Source organism: Scyliorhinus torazame, chromosome 4 (assembly GCF_047496885.1).
Source record: "Scyliorhinus torazame isolate Kashiwa2021f chromosome 4, sScyTor2.1, whole genome shotgun sequence".
NCBI lineage: Eukaryota > Metazoa > Chordata > Chondrichthyes > Carcharhiniformes > Scyliorhinidae > Scyliorhinus > Scyliorhinus torazame.
Window position 1 is genome coordinate 344844616 of NC_092710.1, and position 26643 is coordinate 344871258.

At 47.1% G+C, this 26643-nt stretch overlaps 1 protein-coding gene across 1 annotated transcript in view; it reads right to left on the bottom strand.

Annotated features, from left to right (window-relative positions):
* LOC140411190 (dynein axonemal heavy chain 8-like) overlaps positions 1 to 26643 on the bottom strand; it is a 2783184-nt gene that overhangs the window by 2171984 nt on the left and 584557 nt on the right. Inside the window, exons 18-19 of the mRNA XM_072500280.1 lie at positions 23565 to 23752; positions 8335 to 8415 (exon numbers count right to left, since the gene is read on the bottom strand). Of these exons, the coding sequence (XP_072356381.1) occupies positions 8335 to 8415; positions 23565 to 23752 (269 nt within the window). The remainder of the gene's footprint in view (positions 1 to 8334; positions 8416 to 23564; positions 23753 to 26643) is intronic.

The following is a 26643-nucleotide window of genomic DNA, read 5'->3' on the forward strand; positions in this document are numbered from 1 at the left end:
GAGGAGGGTGTGCCACACAATGGGAGGAGTCGAAGGGGAGGTGGGAGTGGCCGGGGTCAGCAGGAGTCAGCTGACTTGCGGAAGTGCAATGGGGGGAGTAAACCAGCTAGGATGGGTCCTATCCGGGGGGGATGGTGGGGGGTGGGGGAGTGGGTGGGGGGGAATAGAGTTGCTGCTGCTAAGATCAAGGAGGAGCTGGAGCGAGTGGGGTGGGTCAAGACGGGGGTATGCCGCTGTGGGGAACGGGCCGGGTGTGGGGTGCGGGCACGTGGTTGGCCGAGGAGGGGTCATGGCTAGTCGGTGGGGGAGGGGGGCGGGTAGCCCCCTAATCTGGCTGATAATCTGGAATGTAAGGGGACTGAATGGGCCGGTTAAGCGGACCCGCGTGTTCGCGCACCTGAAGGGGCTCAAGGCGGATGTGGTTATGCTCCAGGAGACACACCTGAAGGTGGCAGACCAGGTAAGACTGAGGAAAGGGTGGGTAGGTCAGGTGTTTCACTCGGGGCTAGATGCCAAAAATCGAGGGGTGGCGATCTTGGTGGGAAAGAAGGTGTTATTCGAGGCGTCGAGCATTGTGGCAGATAATGGCGGTAGGTACATAATGGTAAGTGGTAAGTTGCAGGGAGAGAGGGTGGTACTGGTCAATGTGTATGCTCCGAACTGGGACGATGCGGATTTTATGCGCCGTATGTTGGGTCGGATCCCAGACTTGGAAGTGGGGGGCCTGATAATGGGGAGAGACTTTAACACGGTGTTGGATCCTGCACTGGATCGCTCCAGGTCTAGGACAGGTAGGAAGCCGGCGGCGGCTAGAGTGTTGAGGGGATTTATGGACCAAATGGGAGGGGTGGACCCTTGGAGATTTGCAAGGCCGGGGGCTAGGGAATTTTCATTCTTCTCACATGTCACGGGAACCACCGGTTTGCCCCAGGAAGAATAGGTGGAGGGTTTTCCGGGTGGCACAGGGCAGGCATACGAAAGTTGGGGGACCTGTTTGTGGACGGGAAGTTCGCGAGCTTGGGTGAGCTGGAGGAGAAGTACGGGCTCCCCCCGGGGAACACCTTCAGGTACTTACAGGTAAGGGCGTTTGCCAGACGGCAGGTGGTGGAATTCCCACGGCTACTGCCACACACAGTACAGGACAGGGTGCTCTCGGGGGGGGGGGGGGGTGGATGGGAGTGGGGAAGATCTCGGAAACTTACCAGGTGATGCAGGAGGAGGAGGAGGCCTCGGTGGTGGAGTTGAAAGGTAAGTAGGAGGAGCAGTTGGGAGAGGAGATCGAAGAGGGGACGTGGGCAGATGCCCGAGGGAGGGTGAACTCTTCCTCTTCATGCACGAGGCTCAGCCTCATACAGTTTAAGGTGCTGCACAGGGCACACATGACCGGGACAAGGATGAGCAGGTTCTTTGGGGGTGAGGACAGGTGTGTTAGGTGCTCAGGGAGCCCAGCAAATTGCACCCATATGTTCTGGGCATGCCCAGCGCTGGAGCAATTTTGGAAGGGCGTAGCGAGGACGGTGTCGAGGGTGGTAGGATCCAGGGTCAAACTGGGCTGGGGGCTCGCAATATTTGGGGTGGCAGAGGAGCCGGGAGTGCAGGAGACGAAAGAGACCGGAATTCTGGCCTTTGCGTCCCTGGTAGCCCGGCGAAGGATTCTCCTTCAGTGGAAAGATATGAGGCCCCCAAGCGTGGAATCCTGGATCAGCGATATGGCAGGGTTCATTAAATTGGAGAGGGTGAAATTCGCCTTGAGAGGGTCGGTACAAGGGTTCTTTAGGCGGTGGCAACCGTTCTTAGACTTTCTGGCAGAATGCTAGACATTGGTCAATGGCAGCAGCAGCATGGGGGATGGGCGGGTTTACTTTATTTTTGTTTATGTTATTTACACTGGAAGGGTCTGAGGGGGTGTATACACCTGTTGTCTTAAGTCGGGGTGTTAATGTTAATTTATTATTTAGGTACGGGGGGGGGGGGGGAGGGGTTTGGGGGGTTGCTTTTTTAGATTGTGTTTTGTACTTAACCCTGTTGGGTTCTTTTTTCTTTCTCATTTTGTTCTTGATATTTTATGAAAACCTTTAATAATTTTTTTTTTTTTAAAAAAAGGTTAGATGGGGTTATTGGGTTAAGGGGATAGGGTGGAAGTGAGGGCTTAAGTGGGTTGGTATAGACTTGATGGGCTGAATGGCCTCCTTCTGCACTGTATGTTCTATGTAAGCGCCAATATTTAATATGTGCATTAAGTTACTTTGAAAAATTGGAAATATAATTTTTATCACAAGTATTAGAATTTATCCCAGCAATATCAGGAAGCATAAATTAAGAACATAAACATATTTATCTCAGTCATGACTGGCGACTGCTTTTCTCTGCTTGAGTCAGCCGCTTTTAAGTCTAGATTGGGGGCCAGGGTCGGGGGTGGAGGTGACGGAGAAACGTGTCGAGTGGCCAGGGTGACCCTCCGCGGAACTGGGGCAGGGTCCAGGCACAGACCACCATTGCCGCAGCGCATAGCTGGCAATGGCAGTGCCAGCCGACGGTACCCCTGGCATCAGGTACAGGTGCCAGAGACCCCCACGGTGCCATGCACCGACAGGGCCAAGGGTGCAGAGATGAGGGCATGCAGGCGCAGAGCCCGCACTGCCAACCGGGGTCACCATGTAGCCTGTTGTACTTGTTGGGCTTGGGGCTACGCATGTGGCAGCATTGGGCAGCAATGTAGCACAGTCGTTAGCACAGTTGATTCACAGCTCTCAGGTTCAATTCCGGTCTCGGTCACTGTCTGTGCAGAGTCTGCATGTTCTCCCCATGTCTGCGTGGGTTTCCTCTGGGTGCTCCCACAGTCCAAAGATGTGCAGGTTAGGTGGATTGGCTATGCTAAATTGTCCTTGGTGTCAAAAAGGTTAAGTGGGGTTACTGTGTTACGGGGATAGGGTGGAGGCTTGGGCTTGAGTAGGGTGCTCTTTCCAAGGGACGCTGCAGACTCGTTGGGCCGAATGGCCTCCTTCTGCACAGTAAATTCGATGATCTATATTGGCCTTGCACCTCCTGCAGACAATGGATATTGGAATTCAACCAGCAATTTAGCCTTCCTGCTAGTCACCACAGCCATGGGGAATGCCCTGCAACCGTAGGAGCTGGTGCTGCTCAAGGAGGAGGAAGCTGCAAGCAGCAAAGCGTGCAGCAGCGGAGTGTGCAGCAGCAGAGCCTGCCCAAGAGGAACAGGAGGCAGCCGCCCAGGATGGAGATCCGGCTGCACATCAGGCCAAGGAGGACAAGCTGCAAAGGAGGTACCAATAACAGAAGTCAGGCTAACTGGCCTATAATTTCCCGTCTTCTGCCGCCCTCCCTTATTAAACAGAGATCCCTCCTGTTCGAAAACTGATGCCAATGCCCCATGAAATGGAACTCCTCTTTCCTGCACCACTCCTTTAGCCACATGATTACTTTCCTAATTTTCTCATCCCTATGCCAATTCGCACGTGACTCGAGTAGTAATCCAGAGATTATAATCCTTGATGACTCGTTCTTTAATTTAGTTCCAAGTGCCCGATAATCCTTCAACAGGTTCTCTTTCCTAGTCTTGCCTATGTTGTTTGTCCCAACGTGGACCACAACAACTGGATCCTCCCCCTCATGTTCCAGTATCCTTTCAAGCCGGTCAGAGATGTTCCTCACCCTGCCACTGGGCAGGCAACATACCATGTAGGTCTTGCGATCCTGCTTACAAAGCTTGCTCTCAATCCCCCAAATTATAGAATCCCCTACAACTACCACCTGTCTTTTTCTCCCCTGCTTGAATGGCCTCCTGTACCAAGGTGCAGTGGTCAGCTAGCTCATCCACCCTCCAACACTTTTCCTCATCTACACAGGAAGCAATACCTCACACCTGTTGCACAAAGTCAAGAGCTGAGGCTCCTCCGTTCTGGAATTCAGGATCCCTCTACTTGCCTCGCTTGCAGTCATCACACCCTGCTATCCCTGACCACTGACCGACTTTGAGATACTTAATCTAAGATTTGTGACCGCCTCCTGAAATAAAGTTCCTGAAACAAAGCCCAGAAAAAACAGCTTTGACAAAGGGTCATCTCGACTCGAAACGTTAGCTCTTTCCTCTCATTACAGATGCTGCCATACCTGCTGAGATTTTCCAGCATTTTCTCTTTGGTTCCTAAAACAAAGTGTCCAGGTCACTCTCTCCCTCCCGGATGTGCCGCAGTGTCTGAAGCTCAGATTTCAGCTCATCAATTCTGAGCCGAAGTTCCTTGAGCAACCAGATGTGTGTCACTGCAGCTCGCAATGGGATCTGCCAGCTCCCACATCATGCAGCTGCAGCACATCACCTGCCCAGCCATCTCTATCCAGTTAATTAATTACTGAATTAGTTTTTCAGTGTTCTCCTTCAAATCTCCCAATCCAAACCATGTGATCTCCAGGGAGAGAAGAAAAAACAGAGTTAAAAACCCAGAGCCAATATGAGAAAGAATTCTGGGAAAATTCTTCTCCGAACCCTTGTGGCGATCAAAACAAGACCAGATCACTGGCGGGATGATATTTAAAATGAACTCTCGCCTCTCTCCATTGTATAAAAGAATTCTCGCCTCTCTCTCCGCTGATTAAAATCAACTTTCGCCTCTTTCGCTCCGTTCTTTAAAATGAACTCTCACCTCCCTCTCTGTTCTTTGAAATTAACTCTCACCTCTCTCACTGCTGTATAAAATGAACTCTCGCCTCTCTCTCTCCGCTGTTTAAAGTGAACTCTCACCTCTCTCCGTTATTTAAAATGAACCCTCACCTCCCTCTCTGTTGTTTGAAATTAACTCTCACCTCTCTCTCCGCTGTACAAAATGAACTCTCGCCTCTCTCTCTCCACTGTTTAAAATGAACTCTTGCCTCTCTCTCCACGATTTGAAATGAACTCTCACCTCTCTCTCTCCGCTGTTTGAAATTAACTCTCACCTCTCTCTCCGCTGTTTAAAATGAACACTCGCCTTTCTCTCCCCTATTTGAAATGAACTCTCACCTCTCTCTTTCTCGCTCTCCGCTGCTTGAAATGAACTCTCACCTCTCTCTCTCCGCTGTTTGAAATTAACTCTCACCTCTCTCTCTCCGCTGTTTAAAATGAACACTCGCCTTTCTCTCCCCTATTTGAAATGAACTCTCACCTCTCTCTTTCTCGCTCTCCGCTGCTTGAAATGAACTCTCACCTCTCTCTCTCCGCTGTTTGAAATTAACTCTCACCTCTCTCTCTCCGCTGTTTAAAATGAACACTCGCCTTTCTCTCCCCTATTTGAAATGAACTCTCACCTCTCTCTTTCTCTCTCTCCGCTGCTTGAAATGAACTCTCACTTCTCGCTCTTCGCTGTTTGAAGTGAACTGTCACTTCGCTCTCTCCGCTGTTTAAAATTACCCTCGCCTCTGGGCAGCACGGTAGCACAAGTGGATAGCACTGTGGCTTCACAGCGCCAGGATCCCAGGTTCAATTCCCTGCTGGTTCGCTGTCTGTGCGGAGTCTGCACGCTCTCCCCGTGTCTGCGTGGGTTTTCTCCGGGTGCTCCGGTTTCCTCCCACAGTCCAAAGACGTGCAGGTTAGGTGGATTGGCCATGATGAATTGCCCTTAGTGACCAAAACGTTAGGAGGGGTTATTGGGTTACGGGATAGGGTGGAAGTGACGGCCTAAGTGGGTCAGTGCAGACTCGATGGGCCAAATGGCCTCCTTCTGCACTGTATGTTCTATGTTTTCTCTCTCTCTCCACTGTTGAAATTAACTCTCACCTCTCTCTCTCCGCTGTTTAAAATGAACTCTCACCTCTCTCTGCTGTTTAAAATACAGTAAGCTGCTAGTAAAAAACAGAAGGGTTGAGACCCAGAGGGCACCGATTTAAAGTGATGAACAGTGGAAAAACGACAACACAAAAGAAAATCTCTTCTATGCAGTGAATGACAAAGTATCACAAATTTGAACATAAGCCATTTAACACTGTTACTATGCAGTGGCTATAGGACTCTGCCATCAGTCCAAAAAGATGTGACTACTGCAGAATTGAGCAACATTGTTTATGAATTTCAGACGTAGGCTGTATTTCCCAGAAATTGGCTGATTGAATTAAACACATCCCTCGGTTGCTCGTAACCAGAGTCCAGACCGTACTCAATCAGCCAGTGCTTGGAAACCCAAAAGAAAACATCCACTATTAAATGTAATATTGCAACTGAGCAGACTTGCTGAACAATCTTGACTGTACGAATAGGCCACACAGGGTAAGGATGGAAAATAGGTTTTTACAACAATCAATCGTTTTTTAATGTATTTTTAAAAATCCAATTACTTTTTTCCATTTCAGGGGCAATTTAGCATGGTCAATTCACCTACCCTGCACATCTTTGGGTTGTGGGGGTAAGACCCACAGACACGGAGAGAATGTGCAAATTCCACACGGACAGAGACCCGGGTCCTCAGCGCCGTGAGGCAGCAGCGCTAACCACTGCGCCACCATGCTACCCTACAACAATCATCGTTGTTTTGGTCACTATGACTGAGACAAGCTTTCAAATCCATATTTTTATTGAATGAATTTAAATTCCATATACTGTTGTGCTGTGATTTGAGCCCTTGTCTCCTGTGCATTAGCCTGGGCCTCTGGATCACTTGTCCAGTAGTCTGCTTTTCAGAATCTTAAGGAGTTTCAGTTTTGATTCTAACAACACAAAGGGAGAACCACCTATCACTTTCTATCCAGAAAGCCTGCTGTGAGTGCTGTATTTCTCCAGAAGTCCTGAAAGTGCTGTCATTCCTCAGAAAGCCTGTGAATGCTGTATTTCTAAACTACAGAAAACCTGGGTGAATGAATGTACAGAGAAGACCATTTCAGGCTGCAAGCAAAGAATTTAACCTGCATGCTTGATGTGGATAAAAGGTGTGCTAAAACCAAAATCTGAAAGAAAGGCCTTTTTCCACTTTCTCTTATTATTTTTGTAACCCTTTCCACACCTCTGTGTTTGTTTGTCTTGTGTGTGTGTGTAGAGATTACGGGGATGGGGACAAGTTAAAGTTGGGAGTAAGGAGTTAGTTGATATTTAACCAACTATATCTGCTGTGTATTTCATCATTTCTTCTTATTATAACTAAACAGTAATTGTGTTTAAACTTACAAACCTGGGGGGGGGGATTCTCCCCTACCCGGCGGGGCAGGGGGTTCCGGCATAATGGAGTGGCGGGAACCACTCTGGCGTCGGGCCGCCCCAAAGGTGCGGAATTCTCCGAACCTTTAGGGGCCAAGCCCTCACCTTGAGGGGCTAGGCCCGCGCCGGAGTGGTTTCCGCTCCGCCGGCTGGCGGGAAAGGCCTTTGGCGCCACGCCAGCCGGCACCGAAAGGTCTTCGCCAGGCGACGCATGCGCGGGAGCGTCAGCTCACGGCATCCCCGCGCATGCGCAGGGGAGGGGGTCTCTTCCGCCTCCGCCATAGTGAAGACCATGGCGAAGGCGGAAGAAAAAGAGTGCCCCCACGGCACAGGCCAGCCCGCGGGTCAGTGGGCCCCGATCGCAGGCCAGACCACCGTGGAGGCATCCCCCGAGGCTAGATCGCCCCGCAGCCCCCCCAGGACCCCGGAGGCCGTCCGCGCGCCTGCTCCCGCCATTCAAAAGGTGGTTGAATCCACGCTGGCGGGAGAGGGTTGACAGCGGCGGGACTTCGGCCCATCGCGGGCCGGAGAATCGCCATGGGTGGGCCTGCCGACCGGCGCGGCGTGATTCCCGCGCCCACCGATTCTCTGGTGGCGGAGAATTCGTGACACGGCGGGGGCGGGATTCACGCCAGCTCCCGGCGATTCTCCGACCCGGCGGGGGGTCGGAGAATCGAGTTCCTGGTGACTGTAATTATTGGGAAGCCAGAGGCCAAAGACTTGAGGTTTTTTTTTGAATAAAAATTATTGGTTAATTCACTTGTGTTGTGACTCTGGGACCTGTGAGGCTGTAATTGACTGTGCACTAGCCCAGGGTGTTGTGACAATAATAAATGTTAGCATTTTAACAAATCATTTTAATTAAAACATTTAAAAAGTCAATGTCAGTAAGTTGAATTTCAACAGAAAATAAAATTGACATGTAAAACTGGCTGTCAATCTCCTTCAACCATGAGAAAGGAAGGTTAAATTTATAATTTAGATTATGAGAAAGTATGGGATGCCACAGCTAGTTTATCAGTTATTAGTATTTTTATACTGTATGAAATTGATTAAGACAATATTACCTGACTTTCTTTAGGTTCTTATCAAAATTTGTTTGTGAAGTGAGGATGTAAATATAGCAAAAGAAACCTATATAATGTATAACTTACCTTTTTAATTTTTGGCATTATCAATGTCACATACTCAGTAGGAATTCTTTGGCACACACTCTCAAATGATTGGAGAACAAACTGAAAAAAAGTATTAAGTATTAAATTTATTTGGTTTCCATCAACAAACTCTAATTTAGAATTATTTTTCCATTGAAACACAAAGTAGAACCTGACCTTATCTATTAAATCTGCTGTGAATGGGCAATTACCCATTTCATCTTTAAGATCAATGCAGCACGGTAGCATTGTGGATAGCACAATTGCTTCACAGCTCCAGGGTCCCAGGTTCGATTCCGGCTTGGGTCACTGTCTGTGCGGAGTCTGCACATCCTCCCCGTGTGTGCGTGGGTTTCCTCCGGGTGCTCCGGTTTCCTCCCACAGTCCAAAGATGTGCAGGTTAGGTGGATTGGCCATGATAAATTGCCCTTAGTGTCCAAAATTGCCCTTAGTGTCCAAAATTGCCCTTAGTGTTGGGTGGGGTTACTGGGTTATGGGGATAGGGTGGAGGTGTTGACCTTGGGTAGGGTGCTCTTTCCAAGAGCCGGTGCAGACTCGATGGGCCGAATGTCCTCCTTCTGCACTGTAAATTCTATGATAATCTATGATATTCTTTACACTGAGGAAATGAAATGCAGTGTTTGAATCACAGCCCTGGAAATTCTGCCTATTTTGTGTTCAAATTTTAAGTTTGTAAGTGGGTATCATTTGCATCAGTAGAACATAAAAACTGAATTAATTGTCCATAACCTCCGAGCTGCAACGAGGGGAGGGTATGCGAAGATATGCTGGGAGGCCTCTCCCACAACCCCCTCAAACTCATCAGACAGAGTTTGTACTGCAAATGCCTGAGATGGCTAAACGTTTGTTGGACAATTGCCCTGCATTCAGAACCATCACAAATATAATACAAATGACAAACTTTGGATTGTTCTGTTTTACCAGAATAATTTAGAAGAACTAAAACCACTTCTAACTCCTGCATAACTATAGGATTAACCCTAAGTGTGAATGCACTAGGGCAGAACAAACAATGAAAATGAATGCTTGATGAATGGCAGGGCCCTGGGAAGCACTGAGGATCAGAGGGACTGTGGTGTGCACGTACACCAGTCCTTAAGGTAATACGGCAGGTGAATACAGTGGTTAAGAAGCCATATGGTATACTTGCCTTTATTAGCCGATGCATAGAGTTTAAGAGCAGGGAGGTTATGCTGGAAATGTATAAAATGTTGGTTAGGCCACAGCTAGAGCATTGTGTACAGTTCTGGAATCCACATTACAGTAGGGATGTGATAGCACTAGAAAGGGTGAAGAGGAGATTTACCAGGTTGTTGCCTGGGCTGGAGAGTTTTAGCTATGAAGAGAGATTGGGTAAACTGTTGTGGAATCCCCAAATGGTTCCGAACATAAGCAGTCCTGCCACGCCACAAATTATTTAATTGCAATACGAAAGTCGGAACTTAAATAAACACAATAAAATGTTCATTAACTCCCGCTCTGTCGCGTGCCTTTTTTGTTTTGAAGCCCCAACTCTCCTTGGAACTCACACACTGCCTGATTGAATGGCAGAGTGGACTCAATGGGCCGAGTGGCCTAATTTTGCTCCTATGTCTTATGATCTTATGCCCGGCGATGTAACTGGCAAATTTCAAAATCTTGAGTCTAAAAGAAAACCTAAAAGAACACAGCTGGGGACTAACATTGCATCTGCTAGCTGTGTGTTTCACTTTGAAGAGGGAATGTACACCTCTTCACTTCTTTGTTTCCTTGTCATGACCAAATGAAAGAAAATTATTTTTTCCCCCAGTGAAGACATGAAAGAAATAATAAACCACGCAAATAAACTTTACAAATATTTAAAAAGGATGAGCTTTGCTGAACTAAAGATGATGGACACAAATCACTGATATCTTGAATTGCAAGGTGACCAGTGAGGCATTAAACGGATTCCAATGGAGGCATATACTTTCACATGTAGGTGTTAGTTCATGAAATCTCACACTTAGGATTGTCAAAATCAATTTCAAAGAAGAACTATTGAAAGGACAGGACATCATTTGAAGGATCTTTATAAGCGTACCACTCTAGCGTAGTCTTGAGGGTCTAACAAGACACTAGCTACCCGGAACGGAGTCATTAATATGGATATTGACTCTTTCAGAGGCTAATGACTGGGAAATTATAACCCATAAAACAAAAACCAGGTCCAGACAACAGATAAACATTCCTTTATGAAATCAATGTGGAAGAAAGAGGACCCTCCAAGTCACTCACCATCCTGACTTGGAAATATTTTGCCATTCCTTTGTTATTGCTGGGTCAAAATCCTGGAACTCCCTCCCTGATAGTGCGTGGACCTACATCACATACACTGTAGCGGTTCAAGAATGCTGCACACCACCACCTTCTCAAGGCCAATTATAGAATCTCTACAGTGCAGAAGGAGGCCATTCAGCACAGAGTCTACACTGACCCTTCGAATGAGCACTCTGCCCATTCTGCCCACCAGCTGTCCTTCTATTCCAAAGAGGAAGCCAGGGGCCTTCAAACACCCACAGGTGTTGTTCTTTCAAAGGGTCGCCGTAGACTCGGTGGATCGAATGGCCGCTTCTATAGATCATTCTATGGAATATCTGAACTCAGAACATAGAAACTTATGAAAAATGTGCATCTACCTCCGGTGGTATTGGCTAGCCAGCGGCACCCCTAACTAAGGAGCAGCCAACATCAGGAGAGAGGAGCCGAACCGTGCAATACCACAATAATATCAGCCTGGTCATTGAGAGTTCGTGAGCTACCTTCAGCCAAACAGGAGTCAGACATTCGCAGTAACTCTTTGAAGAATAATGCACTCTCACCACGGCAAGTCCTCATCCTCCTCCTGCAATGTTACTACAACGGGCAACCACTCCTTTCCCATTACACAAGCCATATCAGTTAGGGCTTGTGCTGCCAGACAGGAAGGGACATCAGCTTGAGCGGATGTAATCACTGGCCCTAATCCTGATCATCCACAAAGCAGAAGGTTATGAGGGTGTCCCATCTGCTTCCTCCAGGGCTTCCTCTTCATCGCCATCCTCAATGTCCTCTTCATCAGAGGAGGTGTGCCACTCATCCATCCCCTCCTCAAACAGCTCCATGCTCCGTTGAAGTGCCAGGTTGTTGAAGGCGCAGCACACAACCACAATACGCAACATCATCTTGGGACAAATATTGGAGGACTCCATGAGACAAGTCCAGGCGGCAGAACCACATTTCAACATTAAAATCATCTGCTCTACCAAAATGTGAGTAACAGCATGAACCTCATTATGTCGGGTCTATGCTGCACTCTGTGACATCAGAGCAGGCATCATCAGCAAAGAATCATAGAAGTTTACAGCATGGAAACAGGCCCTTCGGCCCAACCAGTCCATGCCGCCCAGTTTTTACCATTAAGCTAGTCCCAGTTGCCCGCACTTGGCCCATAACCCTCTATACCCATCTTACCCATGTAACCATCTAAATGCTTTTTAAAAGACACAATTGTACCCGCCTCTACTACTACCTCTGGCAGCACATTCCAGACACTCACTACCTTCTGAGTGAAGAAATTGCCCCTCTGGGTCCTTCTGAATCTCTCCCCTCTCACCTTAAACCTATGCCCTCTAGTTTTAGACTCCCCTACCTTTGGGAAAAGATGTTGACAATCTACCTTATCTATGCCCCTCATTATTTTATAGACCTCTATAAGATCACCCCTAAGCCTCCTACGCTCCAGGGAAAAAAGTCCCAGTCTATCCAGCCTCTCCTTATAACTCAAACCATCAAGTCCCGGTAACACCCTAGTAAATCTTTTCTGCACTCTTTCTAGTTTAATAATATCCTTTCTATAATAGGGTGACCAGAACTGCACACAGTATTCCAAGTGTGGCCATACCAATGTCTTGTACAACTTCAACAAGACGTCCCAACTCCTGTATTCAATGTTCTGACCAATGAAACCAAGCATGCCGAATGCCTTCTTCACCACCCTGTCCACCTGCGACTCCACCTTCAAGGAGCTATGAACCTGTACTCCTAGATCTCTTTGTTCTATAACTCTCCCCAACGCCATACCATTAACTGAGTAGGTCCTGGCCTGATTCGATCTGCCAAAATGCATCACCTCACATTTATCTAAATTAAACTCCATCTGCCATTCGTCGGCCCACTGGCCTAATTGATCAAGATCCCGTTGCAATCCTAGATAACCTTCTTCACTATCCACTGTGCCACCAATCTTGGTGTCATCTGCAAACTTACTAACCATGCCTCCTAAATTCTCATCCAAATCATTAATATAAATCACAAATAACAGTGGACCCAGCACCGAGCCCTGAGGCACACCACTGGTCACAGGCCTCCAGTTTGAAAAACAACCCTCTACAACCACCCTCTGTCTTCTGTCGTCCAGCCAATTTTGAATCCAATTGGCAACCTCACCCTGGATCCCGTGAGCTTTAACCTTCTGCAACAACCTACCATGCGGTACCTTGTCAAAGGCTTTGCTAAAGACCATGTAGACAACGTCTACTGCACTGCCCTCATCTACCTTCTTGGTCACCCCCTCAAAAAACTCAATCAAATTTGTGAGACATGATTTTCCACGCACAAAGCCATGCTGACTGCCCCGAATCAGTCCTTGCCTCTCTAAATGCTTGTAGATCCTGTCTCTCAGAATACCTTCTAGCAACTTACCTACTACAGACGTTAGGCTCACCGGTCTGTAGTTCCCAGGCTTTTCCCTGCTGCCCTTCTTAAACAAGGGCACAACATTCGCTACTCTCCAATCTTCAGGCACCTCACCTGTGGCTGCCGATGATTCAAATATCTCTGTTAGGGGACCCGCAATTTCCTCCCTAGCCTCCCACATCATCCTGGGATACATTTCATCAGGTCCCGGGGATTTATCTACCTTGATGCGCTTTAAGACTTCCAGCACCTCCTCCTCTGTAATATGCACACTTCTCAAGACATCACTATTTATTTCCCTTAGTTTCCTAACATCCATGCCTTTCCCCACCGTGAATACCGATGAGAAATATTCATTCAGGATCTCACCCAACTCTTGTGGCTCTGCACATCGATGTCCTTGTTGATCCTTAAGAGGCCATACTTTGTCCCTAGTTACTCTTTTTCCCTTTATGTATCTATAGAAGCTCTTTGGATTCTCCTTTGCATTCTTTTCCAAAGCAATTTCATGTCTCCTTTTTGCCCTCCTGATTTCCCTCTTAACTCTATTTCGACAATCTCTATACTCTTCAAGGGATCCACTTGATCCCAGTTGTTTATGTACGTCATATGCCTCCTTCTTCTTTTTGACCAGAGTCTCAATATCTCGAGTCATCCAGGGTTCCCTACTTCTACCAGCCTTGCCCTTCACTCTAAAGGGAATGTGCTTACCCTGAACCCTGGTTAACACATTTTTAAAAGCCTCCCATTTACCAGCCGTCCCTTTGCCTGCCAACAGTCTCCCCCAATCTACCTCTGAAAGTTCCTGTCTGATACCATCAAAATTGGCCTTGCCCCAATTAAGAATTTTAACTCTTGGGCCAGACCTATCATTCTCCATAGCTATCTTAAAACTAATGGAGTTATGGTCACTTGTCCCAAAGTGATCCCTCACTAACACTTCTGTCACTTGCCCTTCCTTATTTCGCAAGACGAGGTCAAGTTTTGCCCCCTCTCTAGTCGGTCCATCCACATACTGAATGAGAAATTCCTCCTGAATACACTCAACAAATTTCCCTCAATCCAAGCCCCTAATGCTATGGCTGTCCCAGTCAATGTTGGGAAAGTTAAAGTCCCCTACTATTACCATCTTATTTTTCTTGCAGCTATCTGTAATCTCCTTACATATTTGCTCCTCAATTTCCCGCTGACTATTTGGGGGCCTGTAGTACAGTCCTATCAAGGTGATCTCTCCCTTCTTATTTTTCAGTTCCACCCATATAGACTTAGTGGGCGAACCCTCGGATATATCCCCTCTAAGTACTGCCGTGATGTTCTCCCTAATCAAAAACGCCACTCCCCCTCCTCTCTTACCTCCTGTTCTATCCTTTCTATGGCATCTGTACCCCGGAACATTGAGCTGCCAGTCCTGCCCCTCCCTTAGCCATGTTTCAGTCATAGCTATAATATCCCAGTCCCATGTGCCCATCCATGCCCTGAGAGATCATAAGGGATGTTGTCCCCTTGTTCCTCCTTGTCCCCAACACTATAGTCATTGTGTTCCATCAAAGACATACCCATCTGAGAGTGGCTAATGATGAAACTGTCATGAACGTTCCCTGGAAACCTAGCACACATCTGGAGGATGCGTTTTGTGCGAGCTCAACATTGAGGTAGTGGAAGCCCTTGCGGTTGATAAAGGGGACTCCCTGATGCCATGGGAATTGGAGATCCACGTGGGCGCATTCAATGATTCCCTGCACTTGTGAAAAGCCTGCAATCTGGGCAAATTCCACAAGTTTCCTTGGTAGCCTGGTCCCAGGTTAAATTGATGTAATTATGAGCCAGAAAGGAGCCAAATGGATAAATATTGACTGCCTGCGACGTTTAAAGGCACAGACAATGGATGCAATGCCAACTCCTGAAGAAGGTGACACAGATGAGCTCCCTTATGCTTGGATACAGTAAGAAGTCTGACAACACTAGGTTAAAGTCCAAGAGATTCATTTGGAATCACTAGCTTTCAGGTGAGTGAAGAGGTAGGGTTACACAGACATATAAAAGACAAAGCCAATGATGCAAGCTGATACTTTGAATGCGAGTCTTTGCAGGTAATTAAGTCTTTACCGGTCCAGAAGGTGTGACTGGAAAGAGGGATAATCACAGGTTAAAGAAGTGTGAATTGTCTCAAGCAAGGACATTTGGTAGGATTTCGCAAGCCTAGGCCAGAGGGTGGGGGTTAAATATAGTTAAATGTGAGACATGAATTCAAGGTCACGGTTGAGGGTGTACTCATGCGTGCGGAACTTGGCTATCAGTTTCTGCTCGGCGATACTATGTTGTCACGCGTCCTGAAGGCCACCTTGGAGAACGCTTACCCGAAGATCAGAGGCTGAATGCCCTTAACTGCTGAAGTGTTCCTCAACTGTATGGGTAGCCGGTGTGGTCGGGGGTGGCGGGGTGGTCCCAAGATGGCGGCCCCCGTCGGTCGCACGTGTCGGGCGGCGTTGAAGATGGCGGCCAGGGCGGCCCCCGTCGGTCGCACATGTCGGGTGGCATTGAAGATGGCGGCCCCCATGAGTCACACCTGTCGGGTAGGGTTAAAAGATGGCAGCCCCCACGGATAGCACAAGGCGGATGACGTGTCAGAAGGGGGCGGTACCGGCAGGCACACAGCCACGCTGCGGGGTCTGCGGGCCCGTGGGTCTGTGAGTCAGGCCAAGCAGATTTTGGCAAAATGTCCTTTCTTGACGCAGTCGCTGCAGGTTGCGTTCTGAGCTGGGCAACGCTGCCTGAGGTGCTGGTTCTGACCGCAGAAATAGCAAGGCGGCCCCCCGGGTTGGGCGGGCAGCCGCGCGGCACAGGCCTGGGACACCCTCGGGTCAGGTGATGGTCGCGCCTCCGGCGCCCACGAGGAAATTGCGTAGTCGGAGGGGAAGGCATTTAAGCTCTGGAAGGCTACCTCTAATGAGGTCGATAGTTTTACCGTCTCTTCTAGGTCGAGGGCGCCCTTTTCGAGCAGGCGCTGTCTGACATACTTGGACCGGACTCCAGCCACATAGGTGTCCCGAATGGCGAGTTCCATGTGCTATGAGGCCGTGACGTCCTTGTAGCTAGTTTCGAGCGAGTACCCTCAAGGTCGCATAGCTATTCCTCCAGCGATTCCCCGGGGTGTTGACGACGCGTGGTGAGGAGATGCCGCGCGAACACTTCGTTCACCAGCCTCACGTAATGTCTTTTCAGGATCGCGACCAAGTCTGCATACGTGGTCGCGTCTTCGATTAATACAGAGATTCTGTGGCTCACCCGGGCGTGGAGGAGACTCAGCCTCGGTGACGGCGGGTGAGGAGGAGGCGGCGAGGTAGGCCTCAAAGCAGCGGAGCCAGTGTGAAAAGATTCCTTTGGCTTCAGCTGCCTGCGGGTTGAGTTCCAGCCGATCAGGTTTGAGGGCGGCTTCCATTGCGATATCTTAGCTTATTAAATTTATGCGACCATCAATTCACACGAGACGATTAGTAGAAGTGAACAGTGGTTTTAATAAGCTAGATCTGTGCCTGTCTGCGACTGCTCTGTACTGAGTGCCGCCTACAGGCTGCAGATCTATATATCACTCCTGAGGGGGCGGAGCCATAGGCAGAGCCCACAAGGGCATCAAAATAATACAATACAATACAGTGGTGAATTATAGCAGCAATATGTTCACCACACGAGTATATACCATGTACCTGGTGGGTTGTGTTCTCATGTGTAATGGTGGTATCCATGTCGACAATCGGGCATGTCATGCAGAGGTTGCCATGGCAGGGTTGTGTGCTGTTGTGGTTGCTGTTCTTCTGAAGGCTGGATAGTTTGCTGCAAACAGTAGTCTGTCGGAGGTTGCGCGGTTGTTTGAAGGCACGTAGTGGGGGTTTGGGAATGGTGTTGGCAAGATCATCGTCTTCATCAATGACGTGTTGAAGGCTCTGAAAAAAATGTCATACTTTCTCTGCTCCGGGGAAGTTCTGGGCGATGAAGGGTACTCTGTCGGTTGTGTCCTGTGTTTATTTTCTGAGGAGGTCGGTGCGTTTTTTCGCTCTGGCGCGTTGGAACTGTCGATCTATGAGTCGAGCGCCATATCTCATTCTTATGAGGGCATCTTTCAGCATCTGCAGATGTCCATTACGTTCCTAATTTGAGCAGATCCTGTGTATACGGACGGCTTGTCCATAGGGGATGGCTTCTTTAATGTGTTTCGGGTGGAAGCTGGAGAAGTGGAGCATCGTGAGGTTATCCGTGGGCTTGTTGTAAAGCGAAGTGCTGAGGTGACCGTCCTTGATGGAGATCAGTGTGTCCAAGAATGCACCAATTCTGGAGAGTAGTCCATGGTGAGTCTGATGATGGGGTGGAACTCATCGATGTCATTGTGTAGTCGTTTCAGTGATTCTTCGCCGTGGGTCCAAAGGATAAAAATGGCATCAATGTATCTGGTGTATAGCGTCAGTTGACGGTCCTGTGCGGCGAAAATGTCTTGTTCGAACTTGTGCATGAAGATGTTGGTGTATTGAGGTGCGAATTTGGTCCCCATGGCTGTTCAGTGTGTCTGGATGAAGAACCTGCTGTCGAAGGTGAAGACGCCGTGATCCAGGATGAAATGGATGAGTTGTAGAATTGCGTCTGGAGATTGGCAGTTGTCGGTGCTGAGGCTGTTGTCGTGGGGAATGCTGGTGTAGAGTGCCGAGATGTCCATTGTGACAAGGAATGTTCCTGGTTCAACTGGTGACATGGGTGCAGACTTTCTCTCAGAGGTCGTAGTATCGCGGCAGAAGCTGGGGGTTCCTTGCATGATGGGTTTCAAGATGCCTTTGATGTAGCCAGAGAGGTTCTCACACAGGGTCCAATTGCCTGATACGATAGGACGGTCTGGTGTGTGGCCTTGTGTATTTTCGGGAGGCAGTAGAGAACTCCAATGCAGGGAGCAGGTGGGACGAGAGCACGCAGTGTGCTCTGAAGGTCTGGATCCAAGGTCTTGATCAGTCTGTTGAGTTGGCGGGTGTGTTCTTTGGTCAGTTCTACGGGTAACTGTCTGTAGTGTACCTGGCCATTGAGTTATCGGTACACTTCTTTGCAGTAATGCGTTCTGTTCGATGTGACGGTGGCCCTTCCTTTGTCTGCTGGTTTGATGACAATGTTGCGATTGGTCTTGAGAATGCGGATGGGATTGCGTTTGCTTGGGTGATGGTCGGCACCGTCTTGTGAATGCAACTGATGAATCTGGCATTGACGCGACTCCTGATATCTTGAGCATACATGTCGAGTCTCGGGCAGCGCCATCCAGAGGGATTCAATTCAACTCTTTCCTCTTTGGTTGCTGCAGTGCAGATCTCCCTATCTGCTGTTCCGATTCATTGGTTGGCTCATTGGGTTCGATGTAGGTCTCTTGGGGTCTGTGGGAGAACCCCTGGAGCCTCATTCGCATGATGAATTCCTCTGTGTCTGGGGCGAGACTGATGGGGTCCATTTTGGTGTTGGTGCAGAAATTGGGCCCTCTGCTGAGGACTTTGATTTCGTCTGGTTGAAGGGTGTAGTCCGAAAAGTTGACAATGGATTTCCCTGTATTGTTTTCTACTGTGGTACCGGGGAAGGCTTGGTTGCTGCTGGTGGTGATGCCGTGCTTCTCAAGCTTCCTCTGCTTGGTGTGCATATACGTGGCCTCATCTGCTTGGTGGTGTCCTGCAGTAAGAAGTCTTAGAACATCAGGTTAAAGTCCAACAGGTTTATTTGGAATCACTAGCTTTCGGAGCGCAGCTCCTTCATCTGGTGAGTGAAGAGGTAGGTTACACAAACACAGCATATAAAGACAAAGCCAATGATGCAAGATGAGACTTTGAATCGGAGTTTTTGCAGGTAATTACGTCTTTACAGTCTCACTACATTTAACATTAACACTGCAATGAAGTTACTGTGAAAAGCCAATGGTCGCCACATTCCGGTGCCTATTCGGGTACACAGAGGGAGAATTCAGAATGTTCAAATTATCTAACAGCACGTCTTTCGGGCCTTGTGGGAGGAAACCGGAGCACCCGGAGAAACCCATGCAGACACAGGGAGAACATGCGGACTCAGCACAGACAGTGTCCCAAGACGGAAATCGGAGCTGGGACCCTGGCACTGTGAAGCAGAAGTGCTACCCACTGTACTATCGTGCCGCCCATAGAACAGAGAGTATAGAAGGTGGCAGGAATCTAACATCAGGCAGAGCAAAAATGGGAACAAAAATGATAAGGGGGCGGTCAATGCAGGACTGAAGGTGTTGTACGTAAATACGCATAGTTTACAAAACAAGGTAAATGAGCTTGTTGCGCATATTGAAATTGGGAGTTACGATGTTGTGGGCATTACAGAGACGTGGCTGCAAGGGGATCAGGGCTGGGATCTAAATATACAAGGATATGTGTCCTATCGAAAGGACAGGGAGATGAGCAGAGGGGTGGGGTTGCATTGTTAGTAAGGAATGAAATTATATCAATAGCAAGAAGCGGCAGAGGATCGGAGGGTATAGAATCTCTGTGGGTAGAGGTGAGGAATTGGAAAGGGAAAAAGACACTGATGGGAGTTATGTTCAGTCCCCCTAGCAGTAGTCAGGATGTGGGGCAGAAAATAAACCAGGAGCTAGAAAAGGAATATAAGAAAGGCAATATTACAATAATTATGGGGACTTCAATATGCAGGTCGACAGGGAAAATCAGGTTGGTAGTGGATCCCAAGAAAAGGAATTTGTGGAATGTCTACAAGATGTTTTTTTAGAGCAGCTTGTGGTGGAGCCCACAAGTGAACAAGCAATTCTAGATTTGGTGATGTGAAATGAGGCAGACCTGATTAGGGAACTTAAGGTGAAGGAACCATTGGGGGGCAGTGACCACAATATGATAGAATTCACCCTGCAGTTTGAGAGGGAGAAGCTAGAATCAGATGTAATGGCATTACAATTGAATAAAGGTAACTACAAAACATGAGGGAGGAGCTGGCCAGAGCTGATTGGAAAGGGAGCCTTGCAGGGAAGACAGTAGAACACCAATGGCATGAGTTTTTAGGGGTTATTCGGGAGGCACAACAGAAATTCATCCCAAGCAGGAGGAAACATGCAAAAGGGAGGTCGAGGCATCCATGGCTGATGAGGGAGGTCAAGGACAGCATCAAAGAAAAAGTTTTCAAGGTGAAACCAAAGAGAAAATGCTGGAAAATCTCGGCAGGTCTGGCAGCAGCTGCAGGAAGAGAAAAGAGCTAATATTTCAAGTCCAGATGACCCTTGAAATGAAATGAAAATCGCTTATTGTCACAAGTAGGCTTCAATGAAGTTACTGCGAAAAGCCTAGTCGCCACATTCCGGCACCTGTTCGGGGAGGCTGGTACGGGAATTGAACCAGGCTGCTGGCCTGCTTCAAAAGCCAGCGATTTAGCCCAGTGTGCTAAACCAGCCCTTTGTCAAAGCCAGAGGATTGGGAAGTCTTTAAAAACGAGCAGAGGAGAACTAAAAAAAATAAGGGGAGAAGATGAAATATGAGTGTAAATTAGCTAGGAACATAAAAGAAGATAGCAAGAGGTTTTTCAATATATAAAAGGTAAGAGAGAGGCAAGAATAGACATTGTACTACTGGAAATTCAGGCTGGAGAAGTAGTAATAGGAAACAAAGAAATGTAAAGAAACTGAATAGTTACTTTGCATCAATCTGCACTGTGGAAGACACCAGTGGAATACTAGGACTTCAGGAGAATCAGGGGGCAGAGGTGAGTGTAGTGGCCATCACAATGGAGTAGACTCTGGGGAAACTGAAAGGTCTGAAGGTGGATCGTTCACCTGGACCAGATGGACTACATCCCAGTTTTCTAAAGGAGATAGCTGAGGAGATTGTGGGGGCATTGGTGGTGATCTTTCAGGAATCACTGGAGGCAGGGAGGGTCCCAGAGGACTGGAAAATGGCTAATGAAACACCCCTGTTTAAAAAGGGAGAGGGGGGGGGGGGGGGGGGGGGGCGCGCGCAGAAGATGGGAAATAACAGACCCATTAGATTTTACAGTCCATTATTAAAGATGAGTTTGCGGAACACTTGGAAGTGCCTGATAAAATAGGATGACAGCCGGTGACTAGTGGTGTGTCTCAGGGCCGGTGTTGGGATCACAACTTTTCACAAGAAACATTAACGATCTGGAAGAAGGAACTGAGGGCACTGTTGCTAAGTTTGCAAATGATACAAAGATATACAGAGGGACAGGAAGTATTGAGGAAGCAGGGGGTGCTGCAGAAGGGCTTGGATAGGCTAGGAGAGTGGGCAAAGAAGTGGCAGATGGAATACAATGTGGAAAAGTGTGAGGTTATGCACTTTGGTAGCAAGAATGGAGGCATAGACTATTTTCTAAATGGGATAAGGCTTAGGAAGTCAAAAGCACAAAGGGACTTGGGAGTCTTTGTTCAAGATTCTCTAAAGGTTGATGTGCAGTTAGGAAGGCAAATGCAATTTTAGCATTCATGTCGAGAGCGCTAGAATACAAGAGCAGGGATGTACTTCTGAGGCTGTATAAGGCTCCGGTCAGACCCCTTTTGGAGTATTGTGAGCAATTTTGGGCCCCCTGTCGAAGGAAGGATGTGTTGGCCTTGGAAAGGGTCCAGAGGAAGTTTGCAAGAATGATCACTGGAATGAAGAGCTTGCCATATGACGAGAAGTTATGGACTCGGGGTCTTGAGTTGTTGGAATTTCGAAGGTTGAGGGGGATCTTATTGAAACTTACAGGCTAACAATAATAATAATAATAATAATAATTGCTTATTGTCACAAGTAGGCTTCAATGAAGTTACTGTGAAAAGCCCCTAGTCGCCACATTCTGGCGCCTGTTTGGAGAGGCCGATACTGCGAGGCCTAGATAAAGTTGTGATCAGTTGTACTTTAAATATCTTTTTATTTATAAAGTGAAAGGAAATTTGGTTGAAAGATTACTATTTAATATTTCTACTTGAATCACCATTTTGTGATCAGGGGCATGATTCTCCGACCCCCGCCAGGTCGGAGAATCGCCGGGGGCTGGCGTGAATCTCGCTCCCGCTGTGTCCCGAATTCTCTGCACCAGTGAATCAGCGGTGGCTAGGCCAGTAGTTATTGCCCATCCCTGTGGCCACTGATAAAGCTTGGCCACGCCAATCCCTTTAGCTGGAGTTTGACAGTTTCCAGAGGTGCAGCCTGGGTGAGCTCCGAAATGACCAGAGGCTCTCTGAACATTTACAGGATACAGTGAGTAGTCAACAGAGTGAACAGTCGGGGTCCTGGAAGTAGAACCAAAGAGGTGCGTTTACTGCAGCAATGACGGCCAGAGTCAGGCCACCCCGATCCAGAGGTGGACACCCCAAGTCCACGGACCTAGCAACAAGTCGCTCCCTGCTACACCCCCCGGCCCAGGCAGCCATCCCCCAGCAAGACGGACAACTTTCGAGAGATTTAAAACGTTTTCTTATCTTCTCATTCCTCCTCATTAGCAATGGGGCCAGGCCCCGCTTGTAAATATTTACACCATTTTGCACCCGTGTGTCTTCCGCCTAAGAGGGACGGCGCATCGTGGAAGGGAGTAGTATATTGTGTCCAAACCGCTAATGATGTTAAAATTCTTGCAAATTAGAGTTTTGCATGGACCTGCCGACGCAGGGCACAAACTTTGATATTGCAACCAGCGAGGAATCAGAGAATGTCGTCGGAATTGTCACCCGGCGCAACATCTATTTTTCAATTTTGTGCGATTCTTCGCCGATCGTGAATCGCACTTCTGGCATCGCAAAGCCGAGAATTCAGCCCGATTTCTCTTAGTAATTTGATACAGTCCTTTTCCTTGTAACATAGAATCTTGATATATCATCCTTGCAGCTAATAAATGGGCTTTTGAATTTCTCTTTTGTTTGAAGCCAACAATTGATAGAGTGGATGTGGGCACGGGGGGGAAATGCACGGGAGCCACCGGGAACACAGAGGGCAGACAAAAATGGGAGGGGGCGAAAAGGGAGGGAGAGACCAGAGGAAACAACAAGGGGGAGGCTAGAAAGCAGCTGACAATGGGACCAGAGGACCAACACAAGGCCACATGAAAGAGAAGCCTCAAAAGCAGGTTGACAATAGGATGGGAAGCTGAGAAAAGAAGGGTTAGGAGGCCAAATAACAGAGAAAGGGAGAAGAAGGGCACTTCCCACAAATAAACAGCGAACAACCACCCACGGTGAAGTAAAGAGCCAAGCTTAAAACCCGGAAACAGCAAAAGAAGGGTGGTGGGTGGGTGTGTTTGCGTGTGTGTGTGTGTGCGGGTGGGGTACTGAAAAGGGACAACATGTAAATTGCAATTGTCTCAGCTATCTTTAACAAATGTACAGTGTAAAAATGCAAAACTTCAATAAAAATATGTGGAAGTTGTAACATGACTTAATGACAGGGTGTCATAGGATTACATATTACAATATAAAGAGAAACTGCAACGTACATCCTGCATCAAATAAAAATGTATTCAACCTCCAAAACACTACATACCTCCAAAAGATCATGGTTAGATTTCAATGCTTTCTCAGACTTTAGCAAACGTTTGGCTATGTCTGGTATCTCTAGGCCCATCTTTATTATACATTTAGCCTCTCGAAGAACCTCAATAATTCTGTGATCAAAGTTCGAATGCATTTTCCCAGTTTCTGGATCGCGTATCAAAAGAGTTGCATGCAGGACTGTATAAAGATTAAGTTTATAATATTCAAATATACATGAAACTAAGTGTCGCACTAAAAAGTAACATTTTCTACTCAATTCAAGTTATGAGAAAATAAAATATTTATTAGGAATTGAAATTCCATCTCAGTCCATACAGTCTCAACGAGCATGTGTCCAGATGACCATAGTTTGATTTCAATAGCCACAGTCTTTAGGAAGCACTTGTTGAAACTTGCACCTCTAACTTTAACATTCATTAACTTTGTGAAATAAAATTTGCCACAAGAACCGTTTTTTCTCAAATACTGGAAGAATCTCAAGTATAACTCGGTAATGCAAATAATTTTTGTTCTCATAGAATCCTAGATTCCATACAGTGCAGATTGAGGCCAATCGACCCATTGAATTTGCACTGACCTTTTGAAAGAACACTCTACACATGTCCCCCTCACCCATGCACCCCGTCCTATCCCTGTAACCCCATAACTTAACCTGCACATTCCTAGACACGATGGGGCAATTTATCATGGCCAATCCTCTTAACCCACACATCTTTGGACTGTGGGAGGAAACTGTAGCACCCAGACGAAACACACAGAGACACGGGGAGAACATGCAAACTCCACACAGACAGAATTGAACCAAGATCCCTGGTGCTGTGAGGCAGCAGTGCTAACTACTGTGCCATCGTCTGTTAGACATCCTGGAGAGCTGCTAGTTGTAAATCATGGGGAGTTGAGGTTTAACAGTCCTACTTCTTTGTGTCATAGTGTAATAGACTTTTCAAATAATCAAGTGGTCCTGAACTGTTGTGAAAGCAAAGTATGACTTTTCTTCTGTTTTTAGCACAAGATTATTGTCATGTGAGAGTACCTTTAAGAAATGGGTGCTTAAGAAATGTGCCTTGAAGAAATGGGTGTTCATCAGTTATGTCGGAGTGTGGGTGGAGCTGGTCTGTCTGTCAACTTATTACTTTTGTTTTAGTCTGTTTGCTACAGGGTGTGTTTTAGTTTCCTTTTTCGGTGTTGGAGCTGAAGCCAGACCAAGCAGGTTCTCTCTGCCATCAAAAGACTATCTCTTGATCATTTGGTGAATTCAGAATTATAAATGTTTCCAGTAGTGACTTTAACCTGATGTGCTTCTGTTAAAGGTTTTATTTTTAAGTTGTATGATTGTTAAAAGGAAAGCTTAAAGGATTACTTCATGGGGCATTGGCATCAGTACTGGGGCAGGAGGGACCTGTACCATTGGGACGGTCTTCGCCTGAACCATTCTGGGACCAGTGTTCTGGCAAATAGGATAATTAGGTTGGTCACAAGGACTTTAAACTAGCAAGTTGGGGGGAAGGGAAGTGTAAAGCTATGGACAGTATGACGGTTAATGGAGATCAAGGCAGCAGGTTACGTGACAGGTTATTATGTAGAGATATGGGTTCAAAGACAAGGAAAATTAGGAGAAAGGGTAAGAGGAAAAATAAATTGCGAAAAGTTACTGATCAAGGTGTTAGGATTCATTACAAAGACATAAAAAACAGCATAAGTGTACTTTACCTGAATGTTCGTAGTATACAAAATAAGGTAAATGAGTTGATGGCGCAAATCATCGTGAATGACTATGATTTAGTGGCCATTACTGAAACATGGTTAAAAGATGGTCACGGCTGGGAGTTAAATATCCAAGAGTATCAGACTATACGAAAGGATAGAATGGACGGTAAGGGCGGTGGTGTAGCTTTGTTGTTTAAGGATGGCATCCGGGCAATAGTAAGGGATGATATTGGTGCTATGGAGGACAAGGTTGAATCAATTTGGGTGGAAATCAGGAACAGTAAGGCAAAAAGGTCACTGATAGGAATAGTCTATAGGCCACCAAATAGTAACAGGATGGTAGGGCAGGCAATAAGTAAAGAAATAACGGATGCATGTAGAAATGGTACAGCGGTTATCATGGGAGATTTTAATCTGCATTTCGATTGGTTTAACCAGGTTGGTAAAGGCAGCCTTGAGGAGGAGTTGAGAGAATGTGCCCGGGATAATTTCCTGGAACAGTATGTAATGGAACCTACAAGGGAACAAGCGGTCCTAGATCTGGTCCTGTGTAATGAGGCAGGATTGATTAATGATCTCATAGTTCGGGATCCTCTTGGAAGGAGCGACCACAATATGGTGGAATTTAAAATACAGTTGGAGGATGACAAGGTAAAATCAAACACTAGTGTTTTGTGCTTAAACAAAGGCGATTACAATGGGATGAGAGAAGAACTAGCTAAGGTAGACTGGGAGCAAAGACTTCATGGTGAAGCAGTTGAGGAACAGTGGAGAACCTTCCGAGCGATCTTTCACAGTGTTCAGAAAAGGTTCATACCGACAAAAAAGAAAGACGGTAGAAAGGGGAAAAATCGACCGTGGATATCTAAGGAGGTGAGGGAGAGTATCAAATTGAAGGAAAAAACATACAAAGTAGCAAAAATTAGTGGGAGACTAGAGGACTGGGAAGTCTTTAGGGGTCAACAGAAAGCTACTAAAAAAGCCATAAAGAAGAGTACGGTAGACTATGAAAGTAAACTGGCTCAGAACATAAAAGCAGATAGTAAAAGCTTCTACAAATATATAAGACAAAAAAGAGTGGCTAAGGTAAATATTGGTCCTTTGGAAGATGAGAAGGGAGATTTAATAATAGGAGACAGGGAAATGGCTGAGGAGCTGAACAGGTATTTTGGGTCAGTCTTCACAGTGGAGGACACAAATAACATGCCAGTGACTGATGGAAATAAGGATATGATAGGTGAGGACCTTGAGATGATTGTAATCATTAAGGAGGCAGTATTGGGCAAGCTAATGGGGCTAAAGGTAGACAAGTCTCCTGGCCCTGATGGGATGCATCCCAGAGTGTTAAAAGAGATGGCTAG